Genomic DNA, 22,476 nt, shown 5'->3' on the forward strand with positions numbered 1-22,476 from the left:
GCTATAAAAAGTGAGTCAGTTTTAAATAGTCTAATTAGGTAATCAGTTGTGTTGCTTATCTGCATTCACAAAGAGCAAATGGAAAACCGGAAGTGACTACATGTTGCTTAATTAGTCCAATTAAACACCTGCCTAAGGCTTCCTGGCTTAGCAAAGCCCCCACTTCTTGAAATCACTAGTACATTGCTAAAAATATAACTTCAACATGAAAATTTTAATTTGAAAAGTTGTGAAACTATTTTCCACATTCTGTGTGAAAAATTTAAAGTAAAAACTTTTGAATTTTGTTGCTTGCAGCAAAGAGATTAGACTTTGCAATTAAGCTCATTTAGTGGTACCAAAAGATATTCACTTTTGAAGCTAATAAAAATATGGTAGAAATTAGGTGGATATCTAAGGAAAATTTTGATCTGTGTTGAGAAATATCATAGAATACCTGAGTAAAATTATGAGCATTCCTGGATTCAACAGGATTCCTCATGAGTCCCAGAGTAGCTTCAGCTAAGCAATCTGAATTACCTAGAAAGATCACAAATGGGGATTTCTAATATTTCTTTTTTTAACCTCTCTAAATTTTGACATGATAAAATTAATTGTTAAATTAATGTGGTCAGACTAATTTTAGTCTCTCTCAGTGGATAAATTTTAGATATTTGTATATAAAATTCATGAACCAGAAGTCAAGAATTTTACTTAATTCGTGTATAAAATATGAGTTTGAAGTAACTTAGAAATAGTTTTTAAATTATACCTGAAAAAGATAATGCAGATTAAGTGACTTCAATAGTACACTGCTAACAATTGGTAGTTTGGGGCTCAAGTTCAAATATTCTGACCCCATGTCCAGGACCTTTTCCCTGTCAAGATTATGGTTTTGTATTCAGTGTTGTTTTGGAGGGTATCCATTTAGTTTCAAAGCTTAAGTGCTTTAAGTAAACTCTTATATGTAAACCCCACCACATCCCTATGAGGTGTATATTATCCGTCCTCATTTTTCAAAATGGAAACTAAATCCCATATTCAGTTATTTCTAACACAGATGAGAAATTGTAGGCTCCAAAGCCTTTATTCTTTCCCCACTCCAAAACTACTTCCTTTTACTGACATTTCACTTTGCAGTATTGAAAACTTCAGTACAGCTCATCCAGGACCCATTCTACAATTTCAAAAAATGCTAATACCAGTTTTAAAGAGTAATAATATCCCGAATTAGAAAATGAGCTGCTTTCCTTTTGGTGAATTGTCCAAATAAAGATTCACAAGAAGAATCTTGACAAGCATAATTACAACCTGCTCATTTTCCCCTTTATTTCATCAACAATTCCCTAGAAGCTTCTGAGACTTAATGCTTAAGGAACGCAGCTTGACAGTGTGGCTGTGCATTCAGGTGGAAAGCGGGTGTTCTCTCTGTAAAGATGACCCTGCAGTAAAATGTCAATGTGATCTTTTCTCAAGTCATTGGCATTTTACCAGCAGTTTGTAGTTTAATGGGAGAACAATAATGTACACTTACATATAAAAATAAGAAAATGTCAGTAGATGATGTAATTATTTCTTTGAAAAACAAGGGAGTCTTTTAAAACAGGGTATGTCATGCATAGTCTAATGAAATTTTGCAGCCACATCAGTTTTCTTGCCATAAAAACCCTTGCTTTGGTTTTAGAAATTTGTATGGGAATATGTACAAGGCACATAGGTGTTGACCATTATTATAAGGTAAGTTATTTTAAGGTGTTATGCTACATGTGTCAAATGAATTAAAGCCAGAATTATTGTTCTTCGACAGGCTTTTCGACTTCTGACAGGCAAATTTCTCACTGCTTTCATGACTGAGAAATTTTCTAATTCTCAAATACATACGTGTAATTGGGCTTTTCTGAAAGTACTTAGAATTTAGAATTCTATTAAGGGAAGAGCACGGTGTCATTGTTAATCATGATTTATTTTGATTCTAAAGTAGAAACCAACAACAGAAAGAACGAGATTTTAGTGGGATCTTCTGCCTTTTGGGAAGAGAATATATATATTTGGTAGATCTTAGTAGAATGAATATATATATATATATATATATATATATATATATATATACACACACACACACACACACACACACACATTTGGTAGATTTTAGTAGTATTTTTATTAAATGTACACACCTGCATTTTCCAAATGTCATTTACTCTGTATGAGATAGTAATGTGAGCACTATTCCAAAAAATTCTAAAGGATTACATATGACTTTTCATTTTAATATTAGTTCCAGATATATTTTCTTTTTTCTGTTTATTAAGATCTAATCATCATTAACAGAATTTCCAAAAGGTAGTTTGAAATTTGCTTTTTATGTATTTATTTATTTATTTTTCTGTACTGGGAATTGAACTCAGGGCTCTGTATCATGAGGTGTTCTACCGGGGGTGCTTTAATACCAAGCTACACCCCTGACCTCTTGTATTTTTTTTAATTGAGGCAGAATCTCCGTAAGATGCTGAGGCTGACCTTGAACGCATGATCCTCCTGCATCAGCCTCCTGAGTTGCTAAGATTATAGGCACGTGCAACCATATCTGGCAAATTTTATATGTTAATATATCCTACAAGATTTGAGGAAAAATGTCTTAGAAATATATGTCAGATGACAAAACATAAAACTCAAACTTAAATTAGCACAGGTCACACACACACACACACACACGCGCGCGCGAGGAAATTAAAACATAGGATATATAGAGAAAGAGATAGGATAAATTTAATTCCTACCACAAAAAGTGAGAAAACAAATCATTTATGTTAGATTAGATAGGGTTTATATGTATGCTTTTTCTGGTAAAGAGTTTCTGTCAATAAATTTAAGACATTATATAAGAATAAAACGAATTAGTGGGGCACAGTGGCACACACACCTAGTCCTAGCAATTTGGGAAGTCGAGGCAGGAGGATTGCAAGTTCAAAACCAGCTTCAGCAAGTTAGCAAGACCCTAAGCAACTTGGTGAGACCCTGTCTCAAAATAAAATAAAATAAGTCTGGGAATATGGCATAGTGGTTAAGCACTTCTGGGTTCAATTCCTGATACCAAAAAAAAAAAAAATAGTTTGTTATCCTCTATTTTGTTGTTATCCTAAGATTATCATGATTTAGGATAAAATTTTCTAGTCCATATTACAATTTGTTTTGTTTATAAGGTTGTTGTTAGGTTTCTTTGTTTTGGACTTATTACTTTTTAAATTTGCCTCTACCCCAAACTCCATAAGATCAAACTATTGACCTTGGCAAAACAAATAAGAATAGACAGGGCCTGGAGATGAAGCAAATGAATTACTCACACTGCAACAAGTAAATTTCATTGGTGCTTTAGGCTTGTATATTAGAAATGTCATCCCTAGGACTCTGTATCACTTGCCATCTCTAGTTCTAAAAATATTGTCCATCTGTTTCTAAATAACTTTTCTGATTCTTCAAATTGATTAGTGCATTTTTCTTTACTCAGTATTGAAATTGATTGACAACCTCACAAAGTTCCGTAATGCAAGTCTAAGAGATAATGAAAGGTGTAGAAGCTTATGACCAACTGCTGACTTCTTTCTGCTGAAGGGTGGCTGTTCACTTACACCTGGGATTTTAACTTATCATTTTGGCCCAAAGAAAGTAAAATGTAAGATTCTTGTCACTCAAGAGAAATAGAAGATGCATGGTTGGCAGGGGCTTTTGTAAGGGTTTTAGTGGGAGGATGTCTGGCTGATAGTGAGGTACATTTGGGCTGGAAGTACTAAGTGAAATATTCTGACATTGGGAATATCATAAAGTATTTAGCAACGGGTCTTTTATGTGCTCTTAAACTTTAAAAATAAAGGAGGAAAAATAGTTATCCAATGAATTTACTCTAACCCTGTTTGCTACCAAATGTGGTTTACTATTTAAGACTTAAAGATTCAGATAAAATTCTCCCAGTCAGCAGAAATCAAACATATTCCCTTCTTAAATCACATAAGAAAGAATAAAACATGAAATATCCACAAAGAGAGCTTAAAATTCATCTTTTTATACATAGTGGATTATATAGATAATAGTTATATTTACTTATATTTATAGACTTATTGTATAATATCTATTTAATGTCACAGTTTACTAACAGTGTTGTATTAGCTTTCTGTTACTGAAATCAAATAAATGATAAGGAGAAAAGGTTTACTTTTTCTCCTATGTTTTGGAGCAAAACAGTCCATGGTTGATTGGCCCCGTTGCTTCTGGGCCTGTGGGGATGGAGAACATCATGGAGGGGAGCATGTGTTGGAGAAAGGTTGCTCACCTCCTGGCCAGCATGCAAAAGAGCAAAAGAGGAAGAGAGACAAAGTAAAGGGCCAGGCTCTGAGGATTCCTTTCAAAGTCTCCTAATGCCCCTAATGACCTCCCAGTAGGATCCACTTTTCCAACTTTATACCACCTCCCAATAATGTCATTCTAGGGAATGAGTCTCCGACATAGACATATGGACCTTGGAGAACATTCAGGATCTAAACGACAGCAGGCATGAACTGGTTCTTTGAAATTTAATATTTAATAATTCTTACCTTCAGTATTTGGATATTTACCTTAAGAAAAAGAACTGCATTTTGACTTAAATAAATTTGTGATCTTTGTCTCTATATTGTAGAAAAGGAAAACTATTTTTCTGTAAGAAAACCAGTAAGTGACAATCAAGTTATTCTTAGGATGTTGAAGAGAATGGTGCCCCCAGAAGATATAAGAACAAGGGCTTGACTTTTAAAATTTTCCTTATAAGGAAAGTGGAAACACACACCCATCAATTCATTTGAGAAAAAAAAGTCTGTGCAAAAATTACTTACCAAGTGTTAAATTGGTACCCAGAACTTTATCTACAAAGTGTTTTAATAGAAATATTATAATAGTAATCTGAAACAATAAAAAACAAAAAAGTTTGTACATGTTACACACACACACATACACACACACACGGACATAAATGGAACGTGTTATTTTCCAAATGAGCACACATTCTTGAACCAACAATATACTACATACCTTAAACAATATATATAAAATAGAAGTTTAAAAATAATTACATAAACTTTTAAGAACAATATTCAGTTTATAACCTGTAAGCAATATACCCATAACTTAACATTTTCCTCCTATAATGGATCAGTCTCAAAATCTCAGAGTCTTAACAAAATAGAAGTTTTCTTCTTAGTACCTAATATCCAGATGGGTCTTTTATATCCATGGGTCATATTCCTGCAATAGAAAATTTAGGAACTAAGACCTATTAGTCATTTTTTCATCACTGTGACCAAAAGACCTGACCAGAACCACTTAGAGGAGAAAAAGGTTTTTTTTGGTTCAGGGTTTCAGAGATTGATTCTATGGTCAGTAGGCTCCATTGCTCTGGACTAATTCTGTTATGGTAGAATATCACAGTGTGAAAGGGTCTGGTGGAGGAAATCTGCTCAGGTCATGGCAACTGGGGGGGGGGGGGAGAGAGAGAGAGAGAGAGAGAGAGAGAGAGAGAGAGAGAGATCTCAAAGGCAAAATATATATAATCCTCAAGGTCATGCCCCCAGTGGCCTACTTCTTCTAGCCATGTGGCACTTGCCTAGATTTGCTATCCAGTAATCCATTCAGATTATTAACCCATTAAATGAATGAATACACTGATTAGGAAACATTTCTCATAATTTAATCACGGCACCTCTGAACAATCCTACATTGTTGCATGAGCTATTGGGGGAATACTTCATAACCAAACCATTACAAGCCCCATCTAATCTGTGGCTTCATCCTCTTCCAGACCTGGCTTATAAGATTGCCAGCTTAAGGACAAAACATGGAGGATGATCTTAATGGAACAATTTGAGAGGAGCACACATTCCTGATGCTCATATTCCATTGGCTAGAATTCATCTGTTGTCTAAATTAACTCTAAATAAGACTGAAAAATAAGTCTTAATATGGTACACAGAGGAAAAAAATGGATTACTAGCACCCAGTAATCTTCTCTGCTAACAATAATAGAAATAATAAAAAAAACTTACTACTCACATTAAATAGATAGATAAATAAATAAATAAATGAAAATTTCTGGATGCTTACCTTTTTAAAGTTTTGCAGATCACATTTCTTTTATATTATCATTAGCTAATACATCAGTGAAACTGCCATGAGATCCTCTGTTAGTAATAATGGAACTAAATGTAAATTTCAACTTCTCAGCTATTATTAGTTTTTTTTCTTTATATTTGACAAAGAACTTGAGTAGGGGGAGTGCCAGCTATGTATTTTCTTATGGTTAATATATGCATGTTTTTAGTACTATTTTCAAGTTTCGATTTCTTTGCAGGAGTCTTTTAACATTGCTCTTTTGTATTGTAAAGATGTGTGTGTGTGTGTGTGTGTGTGTGTGTGTGTGTGAAAGAAAATGTGTGAACCAGATATTATAATCCTTAAACCTACTTCACCAGGCAATACATTAAAGTATACAGTCACCAATGCCAATTTTTAATTTGGGGATCCTTACCCCTTCTTTCAACTTACCTTATCATATGGGATATTTGACCATCTGATGTACTGATGATGGTGTGATGGTACTGGCGTAAGTCCTCATATGACTTATATAGTCATTTCTCTTTCTTATATTTTGATACAAAAACCACTCTAGAGCCCCTATGGTTTTCTCGCATTCCACTGATTGCCTTATAACTTCCCAAAGAGTACATGCTCCAGGGGTTGCAGTTCGCAGACAGTAAAGAAGGAAAATATCGAACTGCTGCCCTTGCCAATCAAAGACTGCAGACAAAAGATGGTAATTTTTAGGGCAATGGGAGTTTAGGTCCACTAAATTCATTAACTAACATAGTGTTGATTAAAGAGTATTTCTTGTTTAGTCTGGTTTCAGATGTGTTTCTACTTTTTCTTAGAAGAGTCTTAGTTTATTTTGTTTCATTTTACTAAATATAAAGTAGTGAATCTTTTTTTTTTTAATCAGTTTGAATCTTTAATTTTCAGGAGCACTTAACAGAGCTTGGGCTTTCTCAGATGGGCACAACTGGTTAAAATATTTAGGAATTTTAAAAAGAGATACATTTCTACCCATTTCATATTTCCAGTACTAAGCACTTCCTTCAGTCAATGTCTGGCATTACTTTATGTATCATATAACAACACTGCAGTCAGCACTAACCATGTGTTCTACAGTGCCCCATAGGTGAAAATATAACTGAACAACTCCTGTTACCTGGTGTAATATGGTAGCATTGTAGCACTATACAATTATCCATTTTGTGGTGATTCTGCTATAAACACACTTGTTTATTTAGATATGTTTAGGTACACAAATACTTACAATTTTTTTTTACAGTTGCTACAGTAATTTGTATAGAAACATGTACAGTTTGTAGCCTAGAAACAATGAACTATAACATACAGACTAACAGGGACCACAGATTTGGGTTGAGCTGCTTTGAAGTCAGTGCAAAACAGAAACATCTTTACAATCTCAAGTCTTCCTGTCCAAGAATGGGATGGTGTGTGTCTCCATTGCTCAGGTCATCCTTTATGTTTTTCACCAAAATATTGTCATTTTCTCCATACAACATTGTATGTGTTGTGTTATGGTCATCTCTAGTATACCGGCTCTTGGTTATTGTGTATGACGTATTTAAAACTACATTTCTATAGTTGGTCACTGCTCTTCTATTAGATTAATTGTTTATCTAGTATTTAGCCTTCTTGTCCTTTGCTCTTAGAGTAGTTCTAATTGTCTTTTAATCTTTTTTGTTTTCACATGTTCTTAAGAACCTTTTTAAATTTTCCCTTCAGTTTCGGGGATTGTACACAGGGGCAATTTACCATTGAGCTACATCTCCAGCCCTTTCTAAAAAATTTTTATTTTGACATAGGGTGTTGCTAAATTGCTGAGGCTGGCCTTATACTTGTGATCCTCTTGCCTCAGCCTCTTAAGTAACTGGGATTACAGGTGAGCACTACTGTGCCCATTGAAAATCTTATTTTCTATAAGCCATAATGTAATTTAATATCGACTTTTCTAATAATTTGTATCTCTTCTTTTTTTTTTCTAACATATTGATTTTGTCTCCCAATAAGACACGGAAAAGCAGTGTGGAGTGTTGGCAATTATTTCCTTGTTCTAAATCCATGAAGGCATTAACCTTTTGGAGCCCTATCAACCTTCTTTCCTTTCTTTTCTCTCTTCTCCCTTCATGCTCTTCCACACATAAGTAATTAAGTTCTTTCACTCAAAGAAGTTTGAGTTGATTTTCTGTTTTAGGAGTAATCACGTTTTTCTTAGGAACTTCCTGGAAATGTTCCATGTTTATTTTCCCTCACATAACAGATACTGTACAGCGGCTTGTTATTAAGAAAATTACTTATATTATGCTTGATATAGGAATGCCCCACGAGATAACAGAATAATCGAAGTGTGTTTGGCTCTACAGAAGAGAAGCCTGTGATATAGTCATTTGACTATTTTGGTACCTTTGCTATCAGATTCTACTTCTTTAAATTGTCAGTATGCCTGAAACTAACAGCTTCCTCCTCCCTCAATATTTTTTCTAATTTAAGAAGTCAAAAAAATTATCCCCAAACTCAGAATTATGTATACCATGAGAATAAATCAGATATAACTAAAAATAGAGAGTGTTTTCCTCTGATATAAAGTGTATAGCCTAAATTGGGAGTTTAGATGGCAGCTGCATTTGCATGGAGGGCTCATACACTTCTTTCCAGGTATGGGGGAGATGTGGGTCCTGGAACAGTAGCATGTTAATGTGTTAGACTAAATCCTCATTAAGGAGCACCCTCAGAAAAGCAACCTCGGAGACAAGCTTTGCCTCATAATGAACGATTGCTTCTCGAGGGTGGAACTGAATATACTACAGTGTGTTCCTCATTGCATACATATTTTACAGAAAAAACAACCCACATTATCTGACATTCTTATTTTAATGATTCTAGCTTTATTTTTTGTTTTTGTCTAGTGCGTATACTTAAATGTCCTTATAGAGTGTTTATTTAATCCCATATATTTAATTACTTAGTAATCAAAAGAGAGCTGAATATGAAGGCTCCCCAAACTGCAACAACCACTCCTTAAGTACTGGTTCTACCTGTATGCATCGCCTGAGTGTATATTTATTGAATGCTTTAGTTTTCTTTTGGTGTTATCTCTTTCCCTGTGAACTGACTGGACATTAATTGTGACTTTGACTAATGGCTTTGCTTGCTCTGGACTTTGGAGTAAACATCAGAAGCTACAGCATTGGGAACTTTTCTGTGGACTGCCTTTCTTGATAACCTCCAAAAGAAATCTTTACTCTGCTAACCAGGATAAATGTCAATGAAAATAAACCACAGAACCCACATTCTTTTGAGGCCGATTTAAAAAAAAAATACAGCAGTAAACAAGACTGGAAACTTTTGCTGATCAGAAAATGGAGCAGATGTGTTCATTTTCTTTCCAAACTTCTCCCTGGTAAGGAATTAAAAGTTCAGAAATATATATATGTAAATATATATAAAAGGAGATAACAAGTTGTTTGAATGATGCTAAAAGCTTTGTTAGCAAATTAAGTAGCTCTAGATTTAGTGCTAAAAGAAGTTTGGCAGTTGTGATGTGTGTTCAAATTATGATACTTGGAAAAAGAAGTCATAATAAATGCAAATCTAATTTGGATTCTGGAAACTTTAGCTGATTAACTAAAGATGGAGCCGAAATTATTTAATCCCCTCACATTAAATTTACCATTTTATTTTTATAAATTGAAATCAGAGATAGATACCCAAACTCAAAAGTCCAAGGGAAAAAACATATAAGCACTGGCCATTGACCCCTGCCCATTTATGAATTGCTCATTCACCTCTTCCCAGAATTACATGGCTCATGACAGGAGATTGCTTCTCTTCCTTGGTGCTCGGAGGTAGTTCCACGTGTGCTTTTGATTTCTTGCCTGCTTGAGGCTGGTTACTCCAAGAAGGAGCATTCTTGTCCATCTGTGGAAATACAACCTTGAAACAACTGGAGATTTTGAGTTACTGGCCAGTCTCCACTTTCTACTTACTCACCTACTTTTAGTTTCTACAGGAAACAAATAAGGGCTGCTTAATCTATATGCTAATCCATACAGTCCTACACTTTTGCTGATGAGGTTATGTGATGAGGCTATCTGATGTGCACTCGTGGTTTAATAACTAAATCCCATGATCTCGTAAACATGGAATATTAAGAAATTAAGAAGATGACAGCACACGTTTCTCCACAGTTTTTGCAGAGTGGTTTTACAGTTTCCCTTTTATATTTAAGGTGACGACACTTGTCAACACAAGCAACAAAGGCCCATCTGGTAAAAAGAAAGGGAGGTCAAAGAAAGCCCATGTACTGGCCGCATCTGTAGAGCAAGCTACTCAGAACTTCCTGGAAAAGGGTGAACAGATTGCTAAGGAGAGTCAAGATCTCAAAGAAGAGTTGGTGGCCGCTGTAGAGGATGTGCGCAAACAAGGTAGGCAGAAGCTTGGTGATAAGAGGTATCATGTGGATTTTTTCTTTGGGAACTATGGATACACAAAGGCATAGTTTTATCTTTTCCCTCCATGTGTACACTTTCTATTTTCAATGTTGGCTGGAATTAGGTGTATACACAAAGACATTTTGGTGTTGTTGGTATAGTTTAGCACAGTTACAAATAGTCCGTGTCTGCTGTTTCTTCAGAATATTTTAATTGTTCTTCATTGGTAGATGAAAACAAACTCATTGTGAAATTCAGACTTTAAGGAGGAGGGTTAAAAGGACTTATACTTATTGAGTCACTAAAAAGCAGGATTTTAAGGATAATGAGTGAGAAGAATGTAGAATGATATAAGATTATTGTTTTTCTGTATGATTTACAAATTTATACTTTCAGTTTACAGCTTTTCTCACACATCTAGTTAGTTATCATATTATATATTCAGCTTTTTAAATTTTTTATTTGTAGTAAAATAAACATAGTCTAAAATTTATCATCTTAACTATTTTTAAGTTTACAGTTCAATATGTTACATATATTCACATCTTACAGAAACTAATCTCTAGAAGTTTTTCATCGTGTAAAAGTGAAACTCGGTGTATATTTAAAAAGTTCCCATATCCCCTTTCCCCAAGTTCCTGAAAACCAACACTCCACTTTTTTAAAATTCTATGAGTTTGACTACTTCTGGTACTTCATAGAATTGGAATCCTATGGTGTAAGTCTTTTTGTGTCTGGATTGTTTCATTAGTATAATGTCTTTGAGGTCAGTAGATGGTGTGGGGTATGTCAGGATTGTCTTTCTTTTTATGGATGAATAATATTGCATTACATGTATGTACCACAATTTTTTTTACCCACTTGTACATACATGGACCTTTGGGTTTGTTCAACTCTTTTGCTATGAACCTGAATATAAAATTTCTTTGATTCTCTTCTTTTAGTTTTCTTGAATATGTGCCCACAAGTGGTAGTGTTGGATCATATGGTAATTACATTTTAAGTCTGAGGAACCTCCATGCTCTTTTTCAAAATGGCTACACCACTGTATACTCCCATTAATAGCATAGAAGACCTCTGATTTCTGCCTTGTCTTTGCCAGCATTTGTTTTTCTTTTCACTTCTTTCTTTTTTTTTTTTGAATAGTCACCAATAGTGGGAAGTCATATTCCATTATGGATTTTATTTATATTTCCCTAACTATTAATCATGTTGAACATTTTTTCATATGGTTGTGAGCCGTGTATTTTCTTAGGAGAAACGTCTCTTCAACAACTTTGCCTGTTTCTTAGGTTATTTGGTTTTGCTGTTATTATTCTTGCGTTATAGCAATTCCTTGTGTATTCTGGGTATTAACACCTTATCAGATATGGATTTGCACATATTTCCTTTATTCCAGAGGTTGCCTTTTCAATCTACTTTATCACTTGAAACAGTTTTTAAATTTTTATACAGTCCTATATGGCATTGTTAGTTGAAAGTTCTAAGAACCCTGAAATCAGAATGGACACCTAATCTCCAGCTTGGCTTCCCTCTGCCTTTCTTATCTCCATGGACTCCATGCATATCTATCCAGTTGCATATTGCAGAAGGCTTGGTGTCATTCTTGTTGATTCCCTTTCCTTTCACAGATGGTCTATTATAAATTATCATGCATTTCAACTCCCAAATATGTGTTTTTTAGACTACTCTGTATCTTGTTTATTCAAAAATGCCATGTTTTACCTGTCACAGGGACTTTCTGTGTGCTGTCTTCTTTCAAACAGTTAAGGATGAATTGTTGTGCACAGTTCAAAGAAAACCTTCCCAGGCAAGTTTTCTCTGACAACCCTGTCATACTTTTTCATGAATCTTTTCATTGTTTTTGTCTTTTCAAAAGGTAATTAATCACTTGTTAGATGACATTGTTCCGTGCCACACTATAAATTAATAAAGAGACTCTTTCCCTTTTGCTGTTTGTTGATTTATAATGCTTAGCTCTCCTAAGATTTCATTAAATACTTGTTGAATGAATGAATAGATGGGAGGATGGCTGTTCTATTCCCATTCTTCTTGCAACCCTACTACTTTTTAAATTCACAACTGGATGTTTAGTACCAAGTATAGCGATCTTTCTTCCACACCAACATCACATGTTCTTCATGTTGCCATTTTCTTCTTTTCCATAAAAGTTAATTTCATAAATTTAAATAGTTATTTTAATTTGAAATGTTAAATGTTCCATATTTCATCTACTGTGAACAGAATACATTTGTATATGTGTTTTGGCAATGTGAAAACTTCTAAGTTTTCAAGTGCATTTGAAAATTGGTATTCCTTATGAACTGCAGATGGGCAGCTGTTCATTTTCATGCATGTGGAACCCTGGATAGATATTTTGTTGTTCTTTTCTTTTGTTATTTTTTTATGTTGACTGACACAATAAAGTACACATACTTAAAATATATACTTTGTTGAGTCTTGACAACTGTGTATACCTGTGAAATCATTACTGCAATCAGGATAGTGAACATATCCATAGCTGGGAGAGGGTGTTTGACTTTTCTCTCGCCTTGTTCTTAAAGCATTTTCTTTTTTGGGTGATAAGTTTCCACATCTAGTTTTCTCAGGACCCTCGTAGGTTTTCCTTCTTTCTCTTCCAAGTTAATTTTCACACATTCTTCAGAAATTAACATTTTAGTTTTCTTGAAGCTGATATGAAATGGTGTTTTGTGGCTATAATAACCAAATAGTTCTCAGCCAGACTAGAGTTATTAGAGTAAGGAATTTGTACAAATGCTAATTTGAGCAGCTTATAATGGTTGCTCTCCTAGAGAATTCTTCTCTGTATTATCCATTTCTTGCCACAGACAAATGAGGCTTCTGAAATGATGGCTTTATATAACCCGTAGAAAGCTCAATTGCCATATATTCTCTTCTCAGAATATATGTCAAATTCAAGAAAATATTAGTATGCAAAATAGCAACTCTATTTTTGCCATCAGCCTTTAGAACTCTCTTTTCCTGTTTCTCTCACTCTCCTGAATCTCCTGTACACCTCAGATGCTTATTTCACGGGAGACCTGTCTCTTTTCCCTGATAGAAGGTCCTCAATTTCCTGTTCAGTTCTGTGCACACATAGTCTCTCATTTCTTTATTTGCCTTCTCTTGTAATCTCCTTGGCCTCTCTGCCTAGCTTTGCTCAGTCTTCCTGTTTGCCCATTACCCATGTTACTCACATGTAAGAGCCTGAGTTTGTTTTCAGAAGAGACTTAGGAAGGAAGGAACTTGAGGGGAGAGATGTGGACTAGGGCAGCGATTTAGTTATCAGAAATGTTAGAACCTATTATCTTTCCTTCTACTGTAGAAATCTGTTTACTAATATGGAAGATGATATTCAGAAATTATGGAAACATTTACATTTAGAAACATTAGCCTCCTTTAACCGTGCCTTCCTCAACATCCATTTATTTAATAAATAAATCATATTAGCTTGGAAGTTCAATCTATTAGTTTCACTTTAACTTTCCCGTAATTTATGGGTCTTTTTTTTTTTTTTTTGGTCATATTGGGGATTGATTCCAGGGCCTCAAGAATGCTAGGCAGATATACCATCCCCACCCAGCCTTGTTTATGCTTTTTTAAATGATCAAAGAGTATTATTTTTTTTTTTAAGTTTTAGCATGAGTAAATGCCAGAAGTTTAAATACTATATATGCCCATTTACAGATGTTAAATATAGTGCCACTATTTTTGTTCTTTTGACATTTCACAACTCTCATGATAAGGCTTACAGTTTATCTAGCAACATTATATATGAAATTATCTACTAAACTTCATTATTAATGTACCTCACATGGTTAAATTCAATGTTGTTTATCATTTAAAAAATACATAATCTCTCTTAAACCTAGGTGAGTGCCACCTTCTTAAAAATGCCCAGTATGAATGTTGAATATGTTTTTATCCTCAAATATTCCAGAGGAAGATTTCCTGTGCTTTCAAGTTATATCTGTAAAATAGTCTTTGAGGAAGCCCATGCTAACATTTACATTAAAAACTTTTAGCAAAAATAGTTTTTTCCAAAAGAAATATCATTGGATTCAAAGCCTAGAACTCAGGAGATGGTGTATCTGTGTGCTTGCTTTATAATAAATAAAATAGTTGATATGTGTACACTAGCTTCCTGTTAAATTTAGACTCCATCAGGATAGGAACAACAAGGTAAATGCATATCTTTCCACAAGATCCTGTCACAGTGCTCTAGGACATGGCAGGAGATAGGAAGGAGGCTTTATGGGCAAATCAAAAGAGCCTTGCAAACTCAGTTAATGTTCCATATCCTAATCTTACTTTGGTAAATAACTAGATGTTTAAGCTAAATCACTTAGCTACCTTCAGCTTCAGTTTCTCCATTTTTCAAATATAGATGGTTGCTATATAATCCCAGGATTATTTTTTATTGGTTCTTTCTAATTATACATAACATTATAATTCATTTTGACATAATTATAAAAGCATGGAATATAATTTGTTCTAATTCAGTCCCCAATATTTCTCCCTTCCCTCTGTTCCTCCTTCACCCTATTCCTCTCTACTATTTTCTGCTATTTAGTTAGTAGTTAGTGTCTTGTGGATATGTATAATAGGGGAATTCACTATATACTACACTGTTTTAGTCAGCTATTTCTCTACTGTGACTAAAAGGACCAGACCAGAACAACTGTAGAAGAGGAAATGTTTATTTAGTGGCTCATGGTTTCAGAGGTCTTAGTCCATAGAAGGCTGGTTCCATTCACTGGGGCACAAAGTGAGGCAGAATATCATACCCTGAAGAGTGTGGCAGAGGGAAGCAGCTCACATGGTGATCAGAAGGCAGAGAGAGAGAAAGAGACCCCACTCACCAGATACATATATATACCCCAAGCCACACCCCAACTCCCACTTCCTCCCACTTCAATTACCACTCAGTTAATCCCTATCAAGGGATTAATTTACTGTTTGGGATAAGACTCTTATAATTCAATCACTTTTCCTCTGAACCTTCTTTCATTGTCTCATATGTGAGCTTTTGGGGGACACCTCACATCCAAACTAAAATGTACATTGTGTTTATATATGTACATATGAAAGTTATGTCAGGTTCATTCTACTGTTCTTCCCTTATTCTGTCCTTCTTCCCAATCTTCATCATCTAGGCTACTGATCTTTCTTTTATTTTGATGGAATCTCCTCTTTTCCTTTCTCTCTCTCTAGTTTTTTAGTACCTTATTTTGGACTAGCTTCTGTATATCACAGAAACGTTTGATCTTACTTTTGGGAACTGGCTTATTTCACTTAGTTTGATAGTCACCAGTTCCATTCATTTACCATCAACTGCTCTAATTTCATTCTTATTTATGGCTGAGTAATATTACATTGTGTGGGGGAGGGGGAAGAGAGAGGGAGAGATTGATTTTCTTTATTCATTCATCTATTTGAAGGTCACCTAGGTTGATTTCATAAGTATGCTGATTTTAAATCTTTGGGGTATATATTGAGGAGTGGGATAGCTGGGTCCATATGGTGGTTCTATTCATAGTTTCTTGAGGAATCTCCATACTGCTTTTCAGAGTGATGCACTAATTTGCAGTCCTACCAACAATGTATGAGTGGATCTTTTCCCCCTACCTCCTCACCAATGCATATTATTATTTGTGTTCTTGATGATTGCCATTCTGACTGGAGTGAGATGAGATGTAGTTTAATTTGCATACCCCTAATTGCTAGAGATGTTGAACATTTTTTGATGTTGTCCAGTTGCATTATGTTTTTTGAGAAGTGTCTGTTTAGTTCTTTTGCTCATTTATTAATTGGGTTATTTTATTTTTTGATGTTAAGATTTTTGAATTATTTTAATATCCTGGATATTAATGCCCTATTAAGAAGTAGGTGACAAAGATCTTTTCCCATTCATAGGCTCTTTCTTCACACTCTTGTCTCCTTTGCTGTGAGGTTTTTAATTTGATACCATCACACTTACTTACTTTAAGTTTTATTTCTTGTGCTTCGAGAGTCTTGTTAAAGAAGTCAATTCCTATGCCTGTATGTTGGATTGTTGAGTCTACATTTTCTTCTAGTAGTTGCAGAATTTCTGGTATAATTCCTAAGTCTTTGATCCATTTGAGCTGAGTTTTGTGCAGGGTGAGAGATAAGGTTTAATTTTGTTCTTGCACATATGGATTTCTAGTTTTCCAAGCAACATTTGATGAGAAGGCTATCTTTTCTCCCACATATGTTTTTGGCACCTTTATCTAACATGAGATAACTATTTTGTGAGTTTGTCTCTGGGTTTTCTATTCCATTGATCTTCATGCCTGTTTTGGTGTCAGTAGCCATGCTGTTTTTGTTACTATAGCTCTGGATTATTTAACTGATGGTACAAAGGTTTTTAAAAACTGAAGCATGAGATATGTGCCATGTTACATTTATTAGTTATAATTTGTTGAGTTAATCTGCTCTACCTCTCACAGTAGCTTTCCCTCCTATTAGGGAGCTATCCTGGTGCATTCCAAGTAGGATTCTGACTGCATGTCTCAATGTGGATTAGAGATTGTGGACATTTTCTGTAGTCCCAACATACTATGAGTGGATGGTTGTGTAACTATGGACCATGTATAGATGAACATCTTGAAAATAAGGAATGCAAAGGAGTTTTGTCAAAACATCCCTTTTATTGAACCTCTTGGTCAAAGGAAGCTTGGGACAGAGATACCAAATATTTTTGTGTTTACCACCAAGACTTTCCTGGACTAAAAATTCTTATCTGCATTATATACCAATCTAGGGGTTAGTGAATATTAGAATCACCTGAGAAATATTTAAAATCTTGGTGACCAGGCTTCATTCATCCCTTATCAGTCACATGATGTTCTCTGTTAGTACCTAGGCAACAAGGTTTATGACTCCTCTCATGATGCCATTGCACAAACAATTTGTTAATAGACTTTTCTTCTGCATCAATTCTCTATGGATGATTCATTGTCCTTGTTAGTCAGCAAGTGTTTCATAATAGGCAGCAGATTACAGTCAATCATCCTGTAAGGTGTCTGAGCTTATGTTTTAATTAAAGGGAAGTATATAAGAATTATATAGGAGAAACCATCTGATATTCTATATTAAATATCACAGGTATATTCTATGAAAAATAATATGTTACTGAGCCTGATGTTCTGTAGGCGCTCAGGGATTATAAAAGTCTATATTAGGCAGTCATATCTTTAGGATAGTTCAATATTTGAGGATTTCTGTTAAAAGAAAGATATATAGCTGAAGTTAATAAGAAGGAGGTGATGTTTAAGCTGAGCACTGATTAAAAATTTGTGGAGATAAGCATTTCAAGTGATTTTCAAAGGCAAAGAGGTAAGAATAATACTAAGATTTAAGAATGGGCAGAAAACCCCAATTTGATGGGATGTTTTATATTCAAGTCCATTTTTTTTTTAAAAAAAATAGGGTAAGATGATGGGAAGGGAGCAGATTGATTAAGTTCAGGTATAGACAACATGAGGGAAGGAACAAAGGGAGAGAGGGAGAGAGGATTGGAGTGGAGAAATAAGCTATATAAACTAGTTGGTTGCTACCTATGTAAGTGATATTTTTAGAAAGATTAATATGGCACTTTCTGAAAAGCTGAATGAATCAGAGAAGGACTGGAATCAGACAGGTTACTCAGGTGTGATTACAACAGCAGTTGAAACAAAACAAAGCACACTAGTTTGATGATCCGCGATTGGGGTGGTGGGAATGGGAAGAAAAATTAAATAATTACAGTATTGCCAAATAAATAAATAAGATATTTTCCAATTTGTTGAAGGGAAGGCACACAAGTCAACATTTCCATTTTTAGCCAAAGGCAACATGTTTGGGAAGCCTTAAGGGGTGACAGGAACAGAGGAGAGAGGACCGGTTTGATTTTAAACATTGATGAACGAGGAAGTCTGCCTAGCAGATGGTAATACTATCAGAATGGAACTTTGGTGACAGAGAAATTTGGAAGTCTTTGAAGTTGATAAATGCAGCTCTCAGAGGCAGAACTTCCTTTGAATGTGTGCCAATAGATAAACAATAGAGAGATATAGGTGTAGTTTTGGAAGAAAGGCCAACAAATGATTAGAAAATTAAATAGAAATGAAATAGAAAGGGAAGTGTGCCCTACATGTGCCCAGAGAGCAAAGACAATACAGAATCCTGAAATCTTAGGGAATAGGATATTTTCTACAGGAAAATGGTGATCAATCTAAACTCGAGAATGTTGTAATTAAGCCAGATTCTTCTGAGGCCTTGGAAGATGAATAACGAGGAAGCACCTTGGATTTTGCTAGAAAGGTGTCATCAGTTACATTTAAAAGTATACTTTTAAGAGTGCAATAGTTAAAAAGAAGGAAGAGCTGCCAAGAGAACACACCAGATGGTGAAGGAATTGATGTAGGCAGGAAAGCTAACTGGTCCTCCCTTTGGTCATTTGTGCTATTTATTCCACATGCTTCTTTTTGCGCTTGTAGAGAGCCTGGTACTCAAATGAGGGTCTCTGTGATGTTAGTTTGTGTACTTCTGAGCCTGGCACAATGTCTGAACATAGTGAATATCTGGTACATGCTTTGGAAGATTGTTGAAGAATGGAAGGAGAAAAATGGAAGAGTGATGGAGGGATATTAAGAGCAAACCAAGAGTATAACTGATTGCTTATTTTTTCTATCTTAAATAAAAAATATTGACACGTCTGAAGAAACAGAGCCACAATTGTAGATACAAAGGGGACGTGCTCAGGACTGTTACTTAAAATGATACCAAAGAGTTGCTTCGTGATCTAGAAAACAAGTAGGGAGGAAAGATATCCCTAGCCAATGTTTTATAGAAAAGATGAGGGACAAAGTAAGTTGGATGAAACATTCTTGATTATTTTGAAAAAGATGGAGGTGATTTGGATGGACCATGGATATCTGCTCTTTGACTACTGTTGAAGATATTGTATAATAGTTTTTGCCTTTTAATGGCATCTGTGTGAGTTTTCCATCCTTTGTTTGGGGGGGCGGGTAGTAGGATTAAACTCAGGAGTGCTTTACCACTGAGCTATATTCCTAGTCCTTTCTGTTTTTTTATTTTTAACAACAGAGTCTTGCTAAGGTGCTGAGGCTAGCCTCAAACTTAGGATCTTCTTGCTTCAGCCTTCCAAGTTGGTGGAATTATAGGTGTGTGCCACCACGCCTGGCTTGCCATTTCATCATTGTATTTCTACCCTCTCTGAAATCATGGACAAGTTGACTGTATTTTCTATTTTCATCTGACAGTTTGGAATTCTCTGATTGCCCATTCTCAGTCTAGGCATTGAAAAATCAAAACAATTAAGTTGTGGTCCTGACACTGAGACCTATCAGTCTAAGGTATAGACTGAGATTTATATGGCCTTAAGCCAACCTAATGGGAATCTCATTGAGCAAAGTTACAAACATGTGCATGTCTAAGAGGTGGTTTTTTCTCCGAGCCATTTTCTAAATCTGAGGGATGGCTAAGCCATAAATTACTTATACAGTCTTTTCTTTTCCTGGTTTCACTAACCTCCAAGGTGAAGTGATAGAGTGATATCAAATAGTTTTGTTATTTTTCCTCAATGTTTATTGAAATGCTGGTGACCATAGTTGAGTCAGAGAAGGAAACACTGAGGGTAATAGAGGAGGAGAGAAAGTGGTCTATCACATCTCTAAGAAGATGTAAACCTTGTCTCTTGATGACCTGGTGAATGTCTCCTGTTTCATTCCTGTTGGATCCAACAGAAACTCCAGTTGGTAACCAGTGTATGTACGCCCGAGCTGAGAGCCGGCCAAGGGCTATTAATCTGACCTGGAGGGTCCCACTGTCACAGCCTCCCCTCCTCCTCCAGCTGCCTTCTAATTATTTAAAGCAACATTCTGAGGGAAGGGTTGGGATAGTGTCCGATCTCCCTCAGCACTCTCCATGAAGATCGGCCTCTCAGAAGAGGTGAGGGGTATTTTCAGGATGCTGCTATTCCACTGTGTGTCCTTTTTGCTCAAATACACCTTGTTTTCTGCCTTTACTCTTTATACACTGAGCATTTGTTTTTCCAATAGACAATAGGCTTCCATTTCTATGCTCTGTGCTGTCTCTTCTGAGTTAAATGGATGAATACTCTTGAATGGATGGTGCATTACCATATTCTGGTGGGCGCTACTATTGGTTGTGTGGTGAGATGGCACTTCCTTTATGACCAGAGGTACAGGTCTCCACTGAAAGCAAATCCTAGGAGAAGAAAAAAGTACTCAATTCTCTATGGGTCTTACTTCTTTGAGCCTGAACTTCATTGCATATAGATCCACTAGGACTGAAAATGATATTATTTAATTGCAGTTGTCTCTGGGTACCTTCAGGGAATTGGTTCCAGGACCCTTACAAAACTCCTTGGATGCACAAGTTCTGTATATAAAATGGCATAATATTGCATATAAAAACACATGTCTTCTTTCATTCTCTAAGTCATTTCTAGATGGCTTATAATACCTAATAGGATATAAATGTTATGTAAATATTTATTGTACTATATTATTTAGTGAATAAGGACCAGACAAAAATGTCTGCATATGTTCCGTAAAGATGCATTTTTTTTTTCAAAGCTGAGGATACCTAATGCAGGCAAAGATGTGGAAGTACAGGAACTAACCACGGTTAGTTGAATCTTCAGATACATAAACCACAAATACGGAGGGCCAATGATAATATAATAAAATACACATGTAGAAGGTCCAAAAAGGACACACCTTGAATTTAGAATACTAAATGTCTCTTCAGTCCAGAAGTGCAACTGAGCTGGGTTATTGTGATGACACCTTCTCTTCTACTATAGAAGTAGTGCCTTTTATAAATGTTTCTCAGAGTACAGTTCACAGACCACCTAGTTCAGAGTCCTTGGAAAGAGAATGGGATATGTCTATAAAAATTCAAATTTGTGGGCATAACCATAAACCTAGATTCTGTACATCTTGAGTGACACTGGGATCTTTACTTTGAAATAGGACCTCAAGGGAATTTTATGCTTGCAAAGTTTGAGAATCACTAATAGCCTAAGTTTAATACATCTTTATGAATATAATCTTCAATTAGTTTCTTTTATTTTCTATCAAAAAAGATGCTATCAAGGCTGGGGGTGTGGCTCAGTGGTGGAGTGCAGGCTTCACATTCACACAGGTCTCAGTTCAATGCCCAGAAGCTCCCCCCACCAATGCTGTAACATCAGAAGTTTAAAAAATGGATAATACAAAAGAACCTAGGAGTTAATATAATGACTATAAGATAAAAAGAGGTTTGATATGAAAAGATCATGAAGATGCATAAATGTGAAAAAGCCATACACCTTAGGATTCATTTTAATATAAATTTTAACATTTACAGTAGCTTTAACTGTTGCACATGTTGTTAAGTAAAACATATTTGTATGCCAATGTTTGCATTAGCTGAGGGCCTAGGAGAATCTCAGTCAATGCAAAGCCCTGGTTTCCAGTGATTAGGAGATAACTGCACATTGTTCTTTCCCCTGACCCCTCTTTCTGGAACTCTTGGCTTTAGAAAATGCTGTAATCTTTCAACAAGAATAATGGCAATGCTTTCTCCTGTTTATTGATTGCAACCACATTTATAATATATTTGGCATATTTTGTCTCAAAATCATTGTTAGTCATTTGTAGTATTATTATCCATATTTCACATGATACTCATGCTGAAAGATCTCTATATCCAAAAATTGTCCAAATAATTCATCCAATAGTTTTTGAGTATTCGCTATGCATGGGTACTATTTTGGGTGCTAAGAATATAGAATAAATAAAGAAGACATTCCCTGCCTAGAGAAATATTACATGCTGCGATGAGGCAAACAAATAAGTAAAAAAAAAAAAAAAATTGTACGAGC

The 22,476-nt window shown here is 35.2% G+C and overlaps 1 protein-coding gene across 4 annotated transcripts in view; it reads left to right on the forward strand.

Moving 5' to 3' along the window:
* The window catches only part of Ctnna2 (catenin alpha 2), a 983,267-nt gene that overhangs the window by 95,060 nt on the left and 865,731 nt on the right, over positions 1-22,476 (forward strand). For all 4 annotated transcript variants that reach the window (XM_071601249.1, XM_027943787.3, XM_027943788.2 and 1 more), the window contains exon 2: positions 10,337-10,532. In XM_071601249.1, coding sequence (XP_071457350.1) covers positions 10,337-10,532 — 196 coding nt within the window. The remainder of the gene's footprint in view (positions 1-10,336; positions 10,533-22,476) is intronic.

Source organism: Marmota flaviventris, chromosome 14 (assembly GCF_047511675.1).
Source record: "Marmota flaviventris isolate mMarFla1 chromosome 14, mMarFla1.hap1, whole genome shotgun sequence".
Classification (NCBI taxonomy): Eukaryota; Metazoa; Chordata; class Mammalia; order Rodentia; family Sciuridae; genus Marmota; species Marmota flaviventris.